Source organism: Colletotrichum chrysophilum, assembly GCF_026319265.1.
Source record: "Colletotrichum chrysophilum strain AFK26 chromosome Unknown scaffold_2, whole genome shotgun sequence".
NCBI classification, from domain to species: Eukaryota; Fungi; Ascomycota; class Sordariomycetes; order Glomerellales; family Glomerellaceae; genus Colletotrichum; species Colletotrichum chrysophilum.
This window is the reverse complement of record NW_026517289.1, coordinates 831,471-849,993: the sequence shown is the minus strand read 5'-3', so window position 1 is coordinate 849,993 and position 18,523 is coordinate 831,471. Positions and strand designations below refer to the sequence as shown.

Below are 18,523 nucleotides of genomic sequence, written 5' to 3'. Positions count from 1 at the left end.
CGATACCGAAGGTGATATCGAGTGGTATCGTTACTGGGAACACGAGGCGAAGTAGATGGCTGGCTGCTATCGTCTGTGAGGTGTCCTGTTGTATTCGCGTGATAGAGGTAGAATTGTCCGATCGCGAGTTGTTTTATTGTTCATGCTGGACGAGCAACGGTCCATGGATGTTTCCTGGGCAGATGGAAAAAACTAAGTTGGCCCTTCAATTTACCAGCTCAGGGAAAAGGAAGGTCGGCTGCCATTCCATTCCATTGTTCTGGAAGGCGCACTGGCCGCTGTCACGTCACCGCCAGTGCTTTGGGAAGGGCCGTTGTGACCCTACAGGGCACCATGGGCACCGTTGGGCTGGAATGCCAGCTCAAAAGTTGGACGTGTCCTGTAAGCGTCTGGGATTAGGGCAGAAGAAAATACGGCGGTAGTGCGTTGGGCGCTAAATGAGACAGAAACACAGCAGACACAGGCCATACTTCCAGCGCGCTTGTCTCTGAGGTGAGGGTACCGTCTCTGAGAAGCCTGCTCTTAGCTGCCGTAATAAACATCTCGTGTGGGCCTCGATAAGAAACAAGTATCGGTATCCCCGTCATCGCCCAATATCTGCGCAAATTGAGTCCAAAGGTACTTTTGCAGCATCGCCGGACGCCCGCTTCTTCAGCAAACGTCCCTGACTTTTTCTCAGAGAGCCAACCGCACCACCCGCGTCGTCCACCCACCGTCCATGGCCTCACTCAACCCTTAACAATTTTTTGCATGAACACGTCGTGAAGCCTCATTTTCTTTTCTCCTGATGGTCGAGTCCACTCTATATCATCGAGATAGCATCGTCCAGCGCATAGTGACCCCGCTTGTTTTACGGAGACCGTAACTCGGATCACGGCTGCGGCCAACGAGGCCTCCGGATCGCCATCGCCGCCACCTCGACGCCCACGGGGAAATTGATCGTAGCTTCGGATGTCCATCATCACGATCGGTCACTCCTGACGACTGGCGGTGTGCCGAGACACATGAGCAGTGGCTTCTGTCCCGCTCCCGGTCAGGTGGGACCCTCTCACCTCGACTCAGGCGGCCAACACCGCCATGATCCATCGAGCCCAGGTGGACCGTCGATGTCTCGCCCGCCGCTCACCGGACTAGACACCGCTGCAGCGCGGCTGCGTCTGCGGCGCATAAGCCAAGCAACCCATTCTAGTTCTAGAAGGACCCTGGAGAACAGACGCCAGCGATGCATTCCTGAGTTACATAGGTTTCCAATGATAGACACTGCATGTATTCCTTACACCGACCCTTCTAGCTTCTCAACAATGGTCAATGTGTGTTCTATGAAGACTTGGACGTAGACGTAGACGTAGACTGTGTAAAGTACCCTCCCGCAACGCAGAAAAAGCTTGTCAAACTCCCTTCAGCCTCCACAACCGCGAGATTCCCATCGAATAGCACCCAAGTGCCCCAAAACGCCAACGCCAGTAGACAGGTCTGGAAAGGGGAGAGGGGCTATCTGGCTGGCTGCGAAACATGTGAACCAAGGCCGCGCAGGACGTCTTCTGCTTCACAGCACGCCCTGTGTTCGAGCGTGCCTGTGCCTGTGCGCTGCGAGGTATGTCGTGCAGCGTCCACTTCTCTCGGGCAAAGGACCATTCGCATGGCACCTCGGTTTGCCATCGTGCGCACCGTAGTTCCATGCATGCCTCCAGAAGCCCCCGTCCCAAACCAGGAATGCTATGCCACCACTCTCGACCGTCCCCACAGCATCACTTGACGTCTTGGCCCCTTACATGGCCATCTCCGCCTGCAGCTTGCGGAGCTCTGCCTCCTCGTCGTCCTCCTCGACAGCGACGGGCGTCTTGCCTTTGACTGCGCGGTTATGATTAGTCATTGGATCTAGACCGGGCGTGGATGAGGGAGGATCCTTACGTTCTCCGTTTGCTGGAGCGGGCATGCGGTGCACAGCATCCGATACGGGAACCGAGCCGGTGCTAATCATCTGCTCGTCCAACTGCTCCTGCTGCATCTGCTCCAACTCGTCCTCCAAGTCCACGTCGTCGATGGCGTCCGTTTGTCCCGTTGTGATAGCGTTGACAATCTCTTCGCTGAGTGCGTTCTGTTCTCGAAGGTCCTCCCTGCATTTGCTGGTAAGTACGTCGAAACATCTTGATGTAATAAGGTTTGGGGACATACATGGTCTGGTCCACCTTTTCGACCGTGAGTTTGCCGTGAATTCCCTTCATAGCCTGGCCAGCCTTCTCCATAGCGAGCAGTGTCTCGCGGTTGATGTTCGCAGATTCGATAGCGTTGATTTGGGACTCAAGTGTCGTGATTTGGGAAACTGTTTGCTCCAGGCTGTGCTCGTGGCCCTTCTTGCGGCGCAGGGCAGCCTTTGCGGCTATCGGAACATTTCGTTAGCACCCAGGCCTACAAACCATGAAATACCGCTTGGCCTGCTCACCGTTCTTGTTTGTGTTCACATTCTTCCTTGCGATAGCATCTTGTTCGTCCATCAAGTTTTGCAAGTGTTTCTCTCTCTTTTGCAGCATATCGAGCTGGACTCGCAGGCCGAGGATCGCATCTTTGGCATCGTTCTTCTTCTTGGCGCCACCGCCGCCGCCAAACCAGCCCCAGACGCCAGACATGATGATATTCGCTTCGCGGTAGTCGGAAAGAGGGTATCGGAAAGTGTCGCTCGAGGAGATGCGAGTCGGTTTTGAGGATGTGCGCAGGCAGCTACGGCTCGAAGGCAGCCGTGATATCGGGTTGCGTGGCAGCAGGCCGAAGTTTGATGGCGGGGTACCGAAACAGGACGCAAGTGGGCACCAGGCGTCGTCAACGAACCGTGGAGCGGATAAAGGGTATTGGCGGACTCGAATAATGAGGCTCTAGATGGTGCGACGAAGGACTCGCGGCCAGCAGGTCGAAATATCGCGAGGGCCGATAGGCAGAAGGCTGACAGATAGAGTCGAGGTACGTAGGCAGGTATGATGCAAGCTCCCGACTGGCTTAGCGATGCCGTTTAGTGGGCGGCGGGCGATGACGGTGCTCGCCCAGCAACCTTGGGCGCCTGATTCCTCCGCGGTTTAGCCGGTCAGATGACCCAGTTCCGCCGCGCACGTGAGGCTTTTCCGAGACCGATGTCTTATCGCCTTATCAGAAGAGTCTGCTTATATAATGCAGCATCGGTCCGCCCAGTGAGTCGGGCTTGCTGGTAAGATACTGGCGGAGAGATGCGTTGACTGCGGAAGGCACCCTTCTCTTCCACTCCGTCTAAACGTCTGCTCAATCCTCGCATCGTCATATTTCAACCGCAGTCATCGACGATAACCGGACATACATGAAGACACTGCGTCCACAATGCTACCATGACACCATCGCCTTAGACTGACAATCGCATCAACCATGTCAAGGGGCCCACTCCCCTCAAAGCTCAGTCTCCTGTCAGACTTGCCTTCCAAACCTCCAGGCGAAAAGGTGCGGTTCTTGGGATGGTAGGGTGCCCAAATTCACAACACAACGACGCTCTTCATAATACGACGTCCGCTCCTCGTCATCGGGAGTTTATCCGTGCTTTCTCATGTTCTGGCTGCTGACTTGGCTCCAGTGTCACGTCCTATTCAATGGACTCGGCTGTGCTTACATTACACCACGAATCCCCCAAAGGATCCAATATTAGTGCATTGGTCGATGTCAACCTCCTTCTCGGCAACCTCAAGTCAGAGCAGACACATATTGGCGAGTGGGTGAACGTGGTCGGCTATCTCACGCCTGCCTCTTTGGGAACACGGGCCAAAGGGACGACCCGCGAGCCGCAGCATGTGGCCGTTCAAGCACTGATGCTCTGGTCCGCCGGTCCTCTCAATCTTCAGCGGTACGAGGCGACGTTCGAGAAATCATGAAATAGCCCCCGGATGGGTCTGCGGCCGATGCTCTGACGAGGCAAAGTGCACCACCTGAGGGTGAGGGGTACGGGTATGCCACCTGACTTCGGCACACTTCGACGTAGCCCTTCCTACGCCGTGAATAGGCAGACGTGTCACACATACTCTCTACTCACCACCCTGACCGGCCAGCCTTGCTTCGCTCATTGGTCCCTCCACAGAACGCACCATGACACCTCGATAAGAGCCAGTGCTTCCTGATCATTGATGGATTCATGCTTCACGGGTTGAAGTCGGACACGGGCCGAAACTAGTGTCCGGATTCGCATACCTTCGGGACGTCCCACTGAGCAGCCATCTTCGGACAAAACACGTGCTGTCGTTGGTCCTCAGAACTTATTTGGTTCGACTTCTATGCAACTTGTCTATTTGGGAAAAGCAATTCAAATGCCTATTGGGTATCTGGACGGGACGAAAAGCTAGCTGGTCGCATTCGCCGACGCGCCATTTCGCTATGCGCCTCTTGCAACAATTCCGCATACACATACCTATTAGGAGCAATGGACAGACGACGCCGGAGTCGTCGGTCGTCACCATTGGCCCCCAAAAATGCCAGATGGCAGGCTGTTTCTGGACCATTCTGGGACACAAAGCCAGGCCTGTCCCAATCAGACAGACTTGGTTATACTGCTTCGTCCACCCGTCGCTCAACCAGTCAAAAACTACGAGAGTCCGGTCGGATCCACCGTCCGCTGCGGCCACCAGGCCACACAAATCAGCTTCCCCTCACCACCAGCAACACCTTCGTCGCATATGGTAGCGCCTTGCATCATCAAATCCCATAAATTTCGTGCCGTTATGCATGAAGGGCTCACGACGGCCGCCTGCAACGCCTGTGTCGTCTGTGTGCTTAGATCCAAAGAAAAATCTGGCCCAATCTGAGATCTCGATCACTTCAGTCCGGCTCCGCCGAACCGCTCAACATCATTCACGTCGCCTATCATCGTAACGTCGATGCCGCTCGTGGCTGCGGTGTGCATCGTGTCTCCTTCGTGACGAGTCGTTCGACCCTCTGGATATGACCACCGGCTGGTGCAGCGGTCTCTTGAGAGGCTTGTCGGCCTCCTGAGCCCTAATCGCGGCCTGTCGCTCCCACATTTCTTTGGATTTCCTGCAGATATCGTCGATTTGTTCCTGTGGTAGGCGGCGGTAGTCAGTGGCTTACAGTTCTGCGCCAAATAAGTGCAAGCGACGACGAGGCTCACATCTGTCAGGCAGGGGCCTGGGGTAGTGATGAGGAAACCATCCTCTCCCTATTGATGCTGTGAGAGGCGTCTCGGGCATCTTGTCTGAGATGTTCACACCTCGTTTGTGTACGGTCTGACCGTCGCATCCGGACCAAGGTAGTAGGGAAGCTCTTGCGTGATGATCTTTTTGTGGATGTCCAACCTGGGAATCCAGTATCTGTTCATCTCTGACGACGAGGGCATGGCTATGGCGATTGTTCGAGCATGAAGGAGGTGATCTGTCTATCCGGAAACCCGGGGTGTATGAGATGGCGCATGCTTTTCTTGGTTGATGGTGATCAGGAGGACGACGACGGTATTTATCTTCGCCAACTATGCGACCATCAGGGCGTGCCAATCCTCACGCGCTGCATTCAAGTGGTGATTACGAGTGTACAAGTCGTATTATTATTGCACCAAGTGCAAGACAAGAAAAGCACTTTCACAGTCTTGCCCTTTTGGGTTCAGCTGTCGGCATCCTCACCGCTTCGAGTTCTCAGTCGTCAGAACCTGCCTCTGCTATGCCTGCATGCAAGGCCTTACGCCACATACCTTCATTGTCTTGACGGTTTCTCATAAGTGGGAACCATCCATCTGGATTGCGTTCCATCTCACAGGTCGGGGGGTGTGAGCCTGCAGTAGATAGGCAGAAAAGTGAGGCGGACGGCACCCACCCATGACAAGTCCGCCTCACACCCGCCATTCAAATCCCTCGCCACCACCAACCGCGAATCACATATGAACAAACCCCGTCATGTTCGGAATCACCACGAAATTGAATTCGATAATTTCGGCCGTTACCCCAGCCATCGAATCAGACGTCGGGCTCTCTCCATTCGTCACTTCTCGACTATGGATCATTCCGCTGCAAGATCCAATGACGACTCCCGGCTGCAGCTTCTGCAGGTCCGTCATTCTCGTCGTCGCCATCCGCGAACATGCTGATATGGATCTCGTCCTCGTGGCTTCCTGGTTTTTCTCTCAGCTTATGTTTCTATTCAGGGATGGACCTGGTGGGTGGGTTAGGTAAGGCGCCGTTGGTCACTCGCAGCCAAGGGTGCCGATCATGTCGATCGTGGTTTCTGACTTCAAGGCGAACATGCGGGGAGAAGTAACGGCGGCCACTTATTGTTCCAAAGGAGGTTATATATCAAGGATGTCGATTTCTTCAACAATCCGGATGAACCCTGGACCCTTCCCGTCAACACTGTTGGTCCCGGATTCCTGGAACCCAGGGCTGCCGTGATCGGCGCCGTCCGCGCCGGATTTGTCGGCTTTCGAAGTGCCGATGGATAGTCATCAGTGACCCGCCACCTCCTTCAAGACCTCGCCCCCTCCTTCTCCCCGCTGGTGGTGTGCTGTTCAACCTCCTTCCTAATGACGATCCACGATATCCGAGACAGCATACCTTTCAGCCGGATTCGATGAAATACGATAGCACACTACGCCCATCATGAATGTGACTCGACCATGAGGCTGCACTCACTGCACATTCGACACTATGAATCCTTGTTATCACACGAGGCGGCTTCGCTGGTGGTACCATACGTGCTCGGAATAATCTGACGCATCTGGGGGGCATCGATTCGGTAACCCAGACGGCGTGCGCTCTCGGTATATCCTTGATCGTACGATGAAGCGAGCAATCTAAGGGTGCATACACTGGAGCGATGCAACGTTCTGCCGAGGACGGGCTGGGCCCCATTGCGACGGCAGAACCCCGCACTGTTTCTGCTCGGTCACCAGAAGGATTCGTTTTAGCCCGCTCATGGCTCATCACTATCACCTTCGCTTCCAGGATATCTTTGAGGCAGATGGCAGCCTCACTACCGTGCCAGGATCAAGGAATTGACCTTGCCAGCAGCCGCACAGCTTAGCCAGGCGGACTCAGCTTCTCCAACCGACGTGTCATCAGGTGGAGAGGACCATCTCAGACAACGCCTTGTTCCATTGCCAGGTTGGCATCGATACCAATGCCTCATTTTCACGTATCTATGCGATGCTTTTGCTGAAGTGCTAAACACGGTTGAAGTGCTCACTTTGACTGGGTGAGGTCAAGATTAGGATGGGGTCTGTGGGCTGCTTGAGCCGCACGAGGGCTTAGCCTGCCAGCCCCTCTTGCTAGTGCGCCTAAGGTAGTTGGCTCGACCGAAAGAGCATATTGACCAGGGACCTCTTGATGGGGCCGGCGAGGGCGCGCAAGAGTTGTGACGAAGGCCACCAATCACCGCGGAGTCACCATCGAGCCGCGGCCGTTGCTGCTATCCGCATTGTAAATCATCAACTCCGGTTTGCTGTCGACCCACCAAGCCTCAAATAACAGACATGACTTAGGTTTCCATGGCCGACACTGGTCGGCACCTCGTCCTTCGATACTGACCCATTCCCACAGTTGCATGCTAGGCATGACAGATGGGCACAGCCTGCTCATGATTTATACTGCATCCCTGGTCTCCTTCCTCTGTGGCCTACCTGTCTGGTCTACCTATCTGGTCTCCCTTCTCTCTGGGTTCCTTCCTCTATGTTCAAACTTTCGATAAGGGTCAGTGCGGCGCCGTCGATTAGAGCTGGCTGAGGTTCTTATCGCGAGCCACTCCATTGTCAGCCAATGATGACATGCTATGTAGTCCATAGCATGGCCGACTCTTCCTACACCATAACTCAGACGAGCATGGTTGAGTTTGATCATGATCATGTGAGCGTTGCAATTCGCTGGAAGTTTTGCCGCGTTGCTCAAATGAATGGGAAATTGAGTTAGATTACCCATCGGCCATCCAGCGACGCAAAGCGGCAATCAGGCTAAATCTCATCATACGATAACCATACTTTCAGAACCTCACGTTCCTTCTTCAGAAGCCCGGAAGTTGCAATTGTGGTCCGTTAATTGATACCAAGCTTCTCCTGTCTCTTTTCGGGGGATTGAGGCTGCCTTTTCTGAGACTTGGCTTCCATATCAGTGCGCGTTGGTAGCCAAGCCCGGCTGTTATGAGTCGACGACGTCGGATTCGGGTCCTGTTCGTCCTTGTAGGCTGCCACTCAACTGGGTTTTGAGAATGCGAAGTAGACCTTGTGTCTGGAGAGACAATGTGCCCAGTCCGTTTAGAGTCAAGCTGGGTTTGGCTGGGTTTGGCTGCGCAGCCTCCCCAAGACGGTATTTTGTCTTTTTCCAAATGAAGTCACACCCACGATTTCAACATCTGATACTTGTTGAAGAAGCCGTATGAGAGAACGAAACGCACGAAAGCATCAGAGTATTTAATCTTCTGCTTTCCTGACGCTCATCCGGCGCAGCTGAGATCTCGAGTTGAACTCTCTCAGCTCTTAGTTGTCGAGTTCTCTGGTCCCTTGATCAGAGATACCGTCTCGCCATGCATCCCATATCCATCTTGATAACACTCCTAGTTGCCTGCGCTTCCGCGACGGCTCAAGATCAACCTTCCATTCCTCTTACAACCCCAACAGCCATTAGGTACTCAACTCAGACTACAACTATCACTCCTACCCCCAAGCTGGCCTTGGCTCCGACCTCCCTCGTCACGATTACAATCACAAGCTGGACGACAACCGTCGTGACAGTCACGGACGTCGACACTGTCATCGAGACCGTGACACAATGGGTCCAGCCACCGACGCCCACGTCCACGGTTCGTTTGACAACGTCAACAAGCTCCGCGACATCGCGGTCGACGACGCAGGCTCCGGTGCCTGAGCCGACGCAGACAAAGTATGGGCAATGTGGCGGGTCGGGATATACCGGCGCGACGAAGTGCGCGGCTGGGTCGAGTTGTTCTGCGGTCTCGCCGCCTTGGTATTATCAGTGTTTGTAGCTAAAGATATGCTCCGTGGAATCGAGCAACCCTGAAACGGCAAAATCATATATCTCAATTTATCGAGACTCTTCATAGTACACAGCTAGTTGCTCCCATACTCTGCAGCTTCGCGAATGTTTCGAATGTCCTCCCGGCTTATGAGACCATTTTATTGGCTTATGGGACGATCCCGCCGCCAACACACCTTCAAGCGTGGACTTCTAGCCTCCATGTCAAACTCTCATCATGGACCCTATTTCGGCCTTTGGACTTGCGGTCAACATTCTTACCGTTATCGACCTATCGGTGAAGGTTATCTCGACTGCCTCTGAGATCCGGAGCTACGGCGAATCAATCACAACTAGGGACCGGGCTGTAGTGGCGCAACATTTCGAGTCTCGTTGTGAGAAGCTCATCGAGTCAACCAAGGCATCGTCCATACATTCGGATCTCCAAAATCATGCTGTCATTTCCAATGACGATGATGGGGCATTACACCAACTCGCAGAAGAAGCCAAGGCTATCGCTAGGGATATCCAACATGGCCTTTTCAGGCGACAGACAGGTCAAACACTGTTGAAAAGTCTTCGTGACGCTGTTTCAAGTGTCTGGGGGGAGCGCGAGATGAAAGAAAAGACACAGCGACTCAAGGAAATGCGGTCTGAGATTCAGTCTGGATTGATGGTGTCCATCAAGGCCAGTATCGACGCTGCCGGTTTCCGATGGAACGAAATGTCGCAGAATGTCGATGACTCTACTCAGCACATTATCGGAACTCTCTTATCAGACAACGACACCATCCGGTCTGACATGGAACGACGCGTTGAGGAACTCAACCAGGAGGTTATAAGCCATTTTGATCTCGCCTCACATTTGGCTAGTCAGCGCCATGATGAACTTCTCAATGCCATAGCTGGGGGCAGTGGCTTGGCTACGAGCGCAGTTTCGGAAAATCCAGCTAAGATTACCGATCGTATACTGGGAAAACTCTGGTTCACGACAATCGACGACAGGTATGAAGATATCCTTCCAGCCCACAAGAAAACCTGTGAGTGGATCCTCTCAAGAGACCTTCGACTTCATTCCAGCTCCACCTTCATCGAATGGATAGAGAACGGCACGGTTGTATATTGGATAAGTGGAAAGGCCGGCAGTGGCAAAAGCACTCTCATGAAGTATATGGCCCGCGATCCCCGGACCGAGATGTTGCTCCAATCTTGGGCTCGTGGCCAGCCTCTAGTGACAGCGAAGTACCCATTTTGGGACCTGAGCTCAGATATTCTCCCAAAGTCACTCGATGGACTCTTTCGGGGTGTCCTGCGCGAGATCATCAGGAAAGGAGCATCATTTGCCCCGTTGCTCTTTCCAGATCAATTCAAACAAGAAAATGGTTGGTCGGAGCCCTTTCCGACCTCGAACGAGTTGAAGAGAGCCTTCGAACGGCTCGTTTCTCTCGAGTCATCGCCCAGTCAGGTGGCTCTCTTGATAGACGGTCTGGATGAATACAGCGCTCCACGCGGCGCACAGCACGACCTCGCTGAGACTCTTAAAAGAGCAGCCCGTTCCAAGCATATGAAGATCATTGCGTCAAGTCGACCAGAGACCGTATTTGAGAAAGCATTTGCGGATTGCAAAAAGCTCTATGTCCACGACATGACCAATCAAGATCGAACGATATTTGTTGCCGATAAGTTGCACGAGCACCAGAGGACATCCCATCTGGTGAAGATCTCGGGTGGCAAAACGGAACTGAATGATTTGATCAAGTCTACTGTCGAGAAATCAGAGGGCATATTCTTATGGTTGCGACTGGTTACTGAAGCTCTTGTTCAAGAACTGGATGTTTGCGAGTCTATTGGGGATCTTGAGTCTATCCTCATTCAATCCCCGCGGGGTCTGGAAAAGTTTTTCATTCACATGATGCGACGCATGTTGAATGAAAATGAAAGACGCGGCTTCGAATGTCTTTGGCTTATGCACCGATCTACCAGCTTGAAGTATAAGCAATCGCCTTGTCGATTCCGCATATATGAATCCGAAACGAAATACTCCAATGACTACTCATTCAATTTAACGGCGTTCTGCATGGACGGCGCGCAAATGCCGCTTGGCATGGTTCTGAAGACCCAAGTCGGCCCCCTGAGTTCTGCGGCCGCGAAAGACGCCGTCGCAAAAGTCAAAAACAGGCTGAGGAGTTGGTGTGCAGGACTACTGGAGGTTGATCATTATTCAAAGCCCACCGGGCGTATGTTGGAGGATCCAGAAGTCTCATTCATCCACAGATCAGTGTCAGAGTTTCTTGAACTACCGTCAACCTGCTTGGACCTGGCAGAGGACTTGGCTGAGACTTCTTTCAATGTGAACTTCATGTTGATGCAAGGGCTACTGATCAAGCTGAAGAGACACGGAAATGCATGGGATCTCCATTCTAATGGCAAGATTTGGGTCTTTGTGGAGCTCATCATGAGGCTTGCCCAATTCTCAAACGGCGACAGACGAGAGGAGACTCATGCTTTGCTGTCTGAACTGGATAGAAGCATGAAGTCTCTTGTTGAAATTCGTCAGAGGAGCTCATCCCTCGAGCTAGCATGTCGAAGTCACCTTGATTGGACGTGCTATTTTCCATGGGCAGCGCGAAAGGATTTACCAATCCCCAGAACACCCTGCGATTGCGTTCAGAAAAGCCCGGGCTTTCTATCCATTGCAGTCGAAAATGGGCTTGCAGAATTCGTTTTAGACACCTTGGACAGCTCCAAGATCAAGCGCTTGGTGAAGATAGCCATGGGTGTTGCGCTGCTCAATTCAGCATGCAGGCCGCCACCATTTTCTCTCAGGATTCCCGGCACGATTAGGCCAGTAATCATACATAAACTTCTCGACTTAGGTGTGAACCCTAATCAAGTCTGTCATGATGGAGTTGGACAAAATACAACGCCGTGGAAGAGTATGCTGAAGACCGTCAATGATCTTGAAATCATGACTGTTGAAGGGGCTCGGCAACTTGCAGACATACTCGCGGCAATGATCAGGCACGGAGCAGACCAACATATTAGGATCAGAGCCGATCCATTGAGCCAGGAAGACGACACAGACTCCGATACTTCTACTGATTCCATCATCTCCAGCCCAGACAATTGCACAGTTCCCCATACTGCTGATCAGAATGATTGGAAGCCTTATTTCGAATCTCACCGCCCGAAGTCTGCATTATCGGGAATCCGGATTGACGTGCCGATTGACTCCGAAGAGGAGTCGCTGCACGCGCCTAGTAGCGTTGATAGTATCTTATCTGTGCCGTCAGGAGATTCGCATTTCCTGTCTAGGTATTGGAAGGCAAATTCCCTCACCGTCCGCGATATCATTGAGCAGTCATTCATTACTAAGCCTTCTGTCCGACGGGAGATTTATGAATTTACGCTTCCGGGAAAATTTGTTCCCTTCGAAGAGATTGATTCAGCATGGAAGATAAGAGACGAGTATTGGGGAGTCAAGTACGGGGCTACGTATCCTGATGACGCCCATCCGCCAGACCTTACCTCATCGGAAAATGAGAGCATACGGGATATGGGTCTGGGTTTGCTGCAGCTTCTGGATCAGAGGAAGTCTACTCAGAACCTTGAATCAAAAGATGTTCAGAGCGTGTTAGTGAAGAATACTGATTCAGAACCTACACAGGGCGTACCAGCGAAGCAGCCACGGATTTCGATCCGGAAGCTGGCAAAACTGCATGCAATGAAGGCAAGATTACTAGCACGGTTTCGTAGAACCAGAAAGTGAAGCCGAAAGCCTGTCCTCATAGAGCAGATAGAATCAGGAGGAACATTGATGGCTGGGTGTTACTGGCCGGACGGGTTTTCAACGCGAACCGTTCTGACCAGAATCCCACGATGACTTTTTAACAACCTGGATAGCTATCAAACCGAACCTTTGGAAAACTCTATCGCCCAGGAAGGTATAAGAGGACGAACCGCCCCATCAACCGAAATCCGTCGAAGGACTTTTTACTCCCCAGCATTCTGTCGGTAGTCGTGTCATATCCAAACGGTCAACATTTACACTGCAACGCTCATCAATGAGTGCAAAATGGCTACCACCTTCCACTCGTTTCCAGACTTGCAAGCTGAGATTAGGCTCGCGATCTGGGAAATGGCAATCGCACCCATAACCTCCACGCCCTGCGCTTGTGCTGATCGCTTTGTCTCCTTTGAGAGGTACGAGAACCCAGAGTCGAGGAGTAAGCACGATGCGGCCCGTCCTTCGGAAGACCATCGACCTAGATATCTGTTCCACGACCCTTCAGCATCCTTCGACTTTGGATTATGGACTGCGAGCGCCGAGTCGAGGCAAGTCATCTCCAAACAAGTCCTAAAGCACGCCCCGGGAAAAGAGCTCGGAAAACATGCCACGCTCGGCTGCATGCATATCAACGGAGAAGATATCGTCTTTGACGTGTTCCACCATGCAGTTATCACTTGCTTCCGCGTACCAGAAGACGAATGCCTCGATGTCGAAGAAGCGCTGGAAGCTGTACCATACACCCGGGAAGGATTCGGAACACGACCTACGAAGCTTATTGCGTTCGAACTCGACGACTCGTGGGATGAATCGTGGGATGAATCGTGGGAGGTGAATCTTAGTACATTGGAAACCGACCCGCACGTTTTGGAAAATTTGATGAAGATGCCCGGGTCCCAAAGCGCGTTTTTCAGAACTATACACAAAATCATTAGGGAGAGGCTAGATTGTCGGCTTTATCTTTTCGAAAGCAACGAAGATGCTTGTGTCGGGCCTCTCAACGAGTGTCAGCTTCAGTCTATTGACGAATGGGAATATTTCGAGTTCCACAGCAACGGGGACAAATTTGCCTTTGAAAGTTGTTCAATGTTCCTTGGCGACGCTTAGGACAGAATGTCCAACATCGCTAAGTTGTTGATTGCCCTGTTGGCGAGCAAAGGAAGAAAAGGAAGAAAAGGCCACTGGGACCCCGATGGTGCATATAAGAAGAAGATCTGAAGATCTTCTTGCCTGCATGAACGCGTTTAGACCAATGACGCTTGTACAGCAACTCATCTGCGGAGATTTAGGCATCGAAGCTAGAGTACTTGAAACTTCAATGAGCACATCGAGCGACATGCTTCGCAATAAGCCATCTATATACTGAGACGAACTTGGTATATGAACCAACAAACGATTTCATTTGCTACTCTTTTGAAAGCCCCAGACGTGTTTCCGTGATCTGAACAATCTCTCTCCAGTCCATCATCGCTCCCGAACCAGTATCTCCACAAGCTAATGTCTTCTCCATGGGCTGCAGCACCTCAAACCAGTTCCACTCCCGGAGGGCACTCAGCTGCTTCCCTGTGATAGGGTGGTTATGCATACTTTGATATAAGTTAGCTTGGCTTCTCTCCGAGTGCATCAGCGGTGAACCTACGCAGAGTTCATCGCGCTGGCGACGAGGATCCTCTTCTTCCGTCCGTCTATCAGACCTTCTGGGTCCCACGCCCGAACAACACTAAGCAACAGGCTAGAAGAAAGTTAGCATCGCGCGGGACAGGCCGAAATTGAAATGGGGCCCTACTTGTCCGAAAAGCCGTTCACAATCTTGGCGAGGGTATTCGCGCTCAACGGTGCGATGAGCATCATGTCCGCCCAGCGCCTTAACTCGATGTGCAATATGCTAGCGCCGCGTCTCCATGGAGAAACCCATTCCTGTTCATCAAGATGAATTCCGTCTACGTTCTTCATCTTGCGGATCGTGGCTAGTGACGGCTGCTCTTCCGTATTGCCGGTCAAGAACTGTGCCGCGGAAGCAGTGAGGATGAGTCTGATGGAGAGATTTTCATGTTTTCCGAGCGCTTCGATGATATTTGGAATCTTTATGGTTGCTACTGAGCCTGAGGCGCAAAGTAAGAGGTGCACCTTGCCGTCGTCCCGAGACGCTGCGACTTCTGCGGCGGGGTCAGACATTTATGCGTCTTTCTGAGGAGGTGTGGCTGAACAGAGTCAAATATCAGGGCTGCTCGAGTTCTCGTGTATCTGTATTCAGTGTTAGCACCGTTTCCATGGCCCCCTCCCTCGAGCAAGCACCAAGGGTTGCGGCTTTCTACCGAGAAGATGGGCTTCGACTCATCAACACAACATGAGCCCCACATCCGAGACTTAAGGGAATGTAACGTACACGCCGGTATGACTTGAACTCTTCTTGTGGTGCGCGATGAATGGTTCAAAATGGAAAGGCTTCGTCAATCGTGAGTCAATAAAGTAGAAATTTCAGAAAGTGTAGGTAGCCGGTGAAAGAAAATTGGTTTGGGATGAGGGAGATATTGTAAGTTGAATCACCAAACGCAGATGACTAAGTCGGACACTAAGGCCCAAGTGTGTGGGCCACCCGGCCGGCCCCGCCACCGCGGCCGGACCGGCTGTAAAATCAACTGAGCTGTCTTTCTCGGCTGATTTCTAATATTCTCAACGAACAGATCCTTCTTGAATTTGCCCTGGAGAGATCAAATGATTTAAATCTAATGATGAATGTCGCATTCTGTACAAACGCAGTATGAGAGTGTCTGTGGTATTCCAACACCATCTGGTAGTCAGCTTCACAGTGCAGCACTCACTAGAAGCCTCCCCCCCCCAAAAAAAAAAAAAAAAAAAAAAAAAAAACCTAGGCCATGTATATCAGAATTTTGATGGCAGAAAAATGAGCCGCAATTGATGAATAATGCATCAGAAATGACTTCGTGATGAAAGAATTGGATGAACCAGCACATTGAGACAAGACGCAACGGCCGCTTACCTAATGATGCTGGACCGACCTCACTGATCTCATTGGCCAATCACATGTCGACCGCTCATCCCAGGCATTTAGCGGGGTCCCAAATTTTCCAGGACTGCAAGGTGCAGGCCAAAAAAAAAAAAAAGTTGCTGTAAATCTTCCAGGTTGCTATCGGACCAAGCGAGAAACCTCCGAACGGGAAGAAAAATCACCACATCATGGCGGCGGGCAGCACGTCTTCCTCCCTCACATCGACATCGCACAGCTCCCACACCCTCTCCTTCGCGCCCGGCATGGTCGCCCACATGCCCCCAATGACCGGCGCCAGCGCCGCCGACGTGCGCGCCCTGCTCGACAACATGGGCCCCGCGAACCGCCACGCCTTCCTGCAGCCGCCGCCCGCGATCCCGTCGGCCTCGCTGCAGGTCGTCAAGGACACGCTGGACGCCTTCGCTGGGCAGATCAGCGACGAGCAGCTGCGGCTGCTGAAGGAGGCCACGAAGAAGCGCAAGAGGGCCGACGCCGACCGGGCGGACGTGCTCAAGATCCGCAAGGTGCACGTCGACGGGTTCGAGACGGGCCAGGTCTGGCAGCAGGCGCGGCGGATCATCAAGAGCGCTCTGAAGCACTCGCAGGAGACGTTGCAGGAGCTCGAGGACCGGAACGAGGTTGTGGCGAACGGCGTTGGACAGGACAGCATTGCGGAGTCTGACGAGGAAGGCTCTGAGCTCGACGACGACGAGGAGGGCTCTGATATTGAAGAGGAGCTTTCGGGATCCGATCTGGAGGGACTCGAAGACGAAGACGAAGACTTGGAGGAAGGGTCCGACATCGAGGGCCTGACCGGAGACTTGGAAGACATGGACGAGGAGGAAGGCGAGGACGACGAGGACGACGAAGAGGAGGATGATGAAGAGGAGTACGTCGAGGACCCGAACGGACTCAACGACGGCTTCTTCTCCATCGACGACTTCAACAAGCAGACACAATGGTTCGAGGAGCAAGACGCAAAGGGAGACCCCAACACGGACGCCGCCAGCGACGATGAAGAAATCGACTGGGATGCCGACCCGATGGCCGCTTCTTCCAGCAAGTCAAAATCTACAAAACACGCCGACGAGATGGACGAGGATGCTGAAGACGCTGAAGATGTCGAGGAGTCTGACGAGGAGGACGGCCCTACATTCGGTGACATGGACCTCAACGCCCCCGAAGGCGCCAGCGACGACGAAGACATGGACGAGGACATGGCTGATGAGGGAGAAGAGTTCAACGCCAACGGCATCTACTACAAGGACTTCTTCGCGCCACCGGCGAAGAAGTGGAACAAGGACAAACCGAAGAAGAAGAAGTCGGTCCGCTTCGCCCCCAAGAAGGTCAGCGAGGAGGACGTTGAGCGCGCCATGGAAGACGTCAAGAGAGACCTCTTCGACGACGACTCGGACCACGGCGACGACTCTGACGACGCTCTCTCCGACGTCTCCGCTGGAGACCCGCGGTCCCGCAGGTCAGCCCACGAGCGCCGCCAGGCCAAGCTCGCCGAGGAGATCCGCAAGCTCGAGGCCGAGTCCGTCGCCAAGCGCTCGTGGACGCTGTCCGGAGAGGCCTCGGCCGTGGAGCGCCCGACCAACTCCCTGCTGGAGGAGGACCTCGCCTTCGAGCACGTCGGCAAGCCCGTGCCCGTCATCACGGCCGAGGTCAGCGAGGGCATCGAGGACCTCATCAAGCGCCGCATCCTCGCGCAGGACTTTGACGAGGTGATCCGCCGCCGCCCCGGCGCGGAGCTGCCCGAGAACACGCGCCGCGGGCTCATCGAGCTCGACGACTCCAAGGGCAAGGGCCTCGCGGAGGTGTACGAGGAGGAGCACCTCAAGAACGCGGACCCGGAGGGGTACGTGTCCAAGTCGGACGAGAAGCTGCAGCGCGAGGAGAAGGAGATCGAGGGCATGTGGAAGGAGCTCAGCGCGCGGCTCGACGCGCTGAGCAGCTGGCACTACAAGCCGAAGCCGGCGGCGCCGACGCTCACGGTGGTGTCGGACGCGGCGACGATCAGCATGGAGGACGCGCAGCCGACGACGGCGCAGGGCGTCAGCGGCGGGCAGAGCGCGCTCGCGCCGCAGGAGGTGTACAAGGCCGGCAAGGAGACGGCGGAGCGGGGCGAGGTGGTGGGCAAGGACGGGCTGCCGGTGGCGCGGCAGGAGATGTCGCGCGAGGACAAGCTCAGGCGGCGCAGGCGGGAGAAGGAGAGGATCCACAAGGCGGGCGGCCTGGACGCGGCCAAGAAGCCGCTCGGCAAGAAGGCGCAGATGCAGAAGGACACGCTCGCGGACCTGAAGAAGGGCGGCGTCAAGGTCATCAACCGCAAGGGCGAGGTCGTGGACGTGGACGGGAACAAGGCCAAGGCACAGGCGCAGGCGACGAGCAGCAGCTTCAAGCTGTAGAGGGCGCCGTCGCTGTTGGATGGTGTAAGCATGTGGATGGAGTTGTCACGGGCGTTGTCGGTCATTCCTCCTGGGCGCGATATAGAGCCCAGAGTAATTTGCATGTATCGCAAAACCAAAAGCATTCATCTTTCCGTACCTTGCTCTGTCTGTTTCCGTATGAGACGAATAGGAAGCCAGGCAATTCGCAACGAAAGCACATGTCTGTTCTCCCACACGTCGTCCACAATCCCAGCCCATTATCGACGGTGGTAATGACATGGTCGACGGCGAAATGACACACAGAAACTCCAGGCCTCAGCATCCGACGCCGGCAGGGTCTGCAGCATCGCCAAGGTTTCTTTTC

The 18,523-nt window shown here is 53.7% G+C and overlaps 4 protein-coding genes across 4 annotated transcripts; 2 read left to right on the top strand and 2 right to left on the bottom strand.

Annotated features, from left to right (window-relative positions):
* Positions 1-1,768: 1,768 nt before the first annotated feature.
* SNF7 (ESCRT-III subunit protein snf7) lies at positions 1,769-2,627 on the bottom strand (the record flags this gene model as incomplete). Its single annotated transcript, XM_053173554.1, has 3 exons — positions 1,769-2,117; positions 2,176-2,380; positions 2,444-2,627. 3 exons carry the CDS (start codon positions 2,625-2,627, stop codon positions 1,769-1,771), a joined length of 738 nt encoding a protein of 245 aa, XP_053042602.1.
* A 6,580-nt stretch (positions 2,628-9,207) lies between these two features.
* On the top strand, positions 9,208-10,013 carry COL26b_000587 (uncharacterized protein; the record flags this gene model as incomplete). The annotated part of the gene is made up of 2 exons (XM_053173553.1): positions 9,208-9,974; positions 9,995-10,013. The coding sequence occupies 2 exons, from the start codon at positions 9,208-9,210 to the stop codon at positions 10,011-10,013; spliced, it is 786 nt and encodes a 261-aa protein (XP_053042601.1).
* Positions 10,014-14,538: 4,525 nt separating this feature from the next.
* Positions 14,539-14,931, bottom strand: COL26b_000586 (uncharacterized protein; the record flags this gene model as incomplete). The annotated part of the gene is made up of 1 exon (XM_053173552.1): positions 14,539-14,931. The coding sequence occupies one exon, from the start codon at positions 14,929-14,931 to the stop codon at positions 14,539-14,541; it is 393 nt and encodes a 130-aa protein (XP_053042600.1).
* A 1,023-nt stretch (positions 14,932-15,954) lies between these two features.
* COL26b_000585 (uncharacterized protein) lies at positions 15,955-18,177 on the top strand (the record flags this gene model as incomplete). Its single annotated transcript, XM_053173551.1, has 1 exon — positions 15,955-18,177. One exon carries the CDS (start codon positions 15,955-15,957, stop codon positions 18,175-18,177), a length of 2,223 nt encoding a protein of 740 aa, XP_053042599.1.
* Positions 18,178-18,523: the final 346 nt, after the last annotated feature.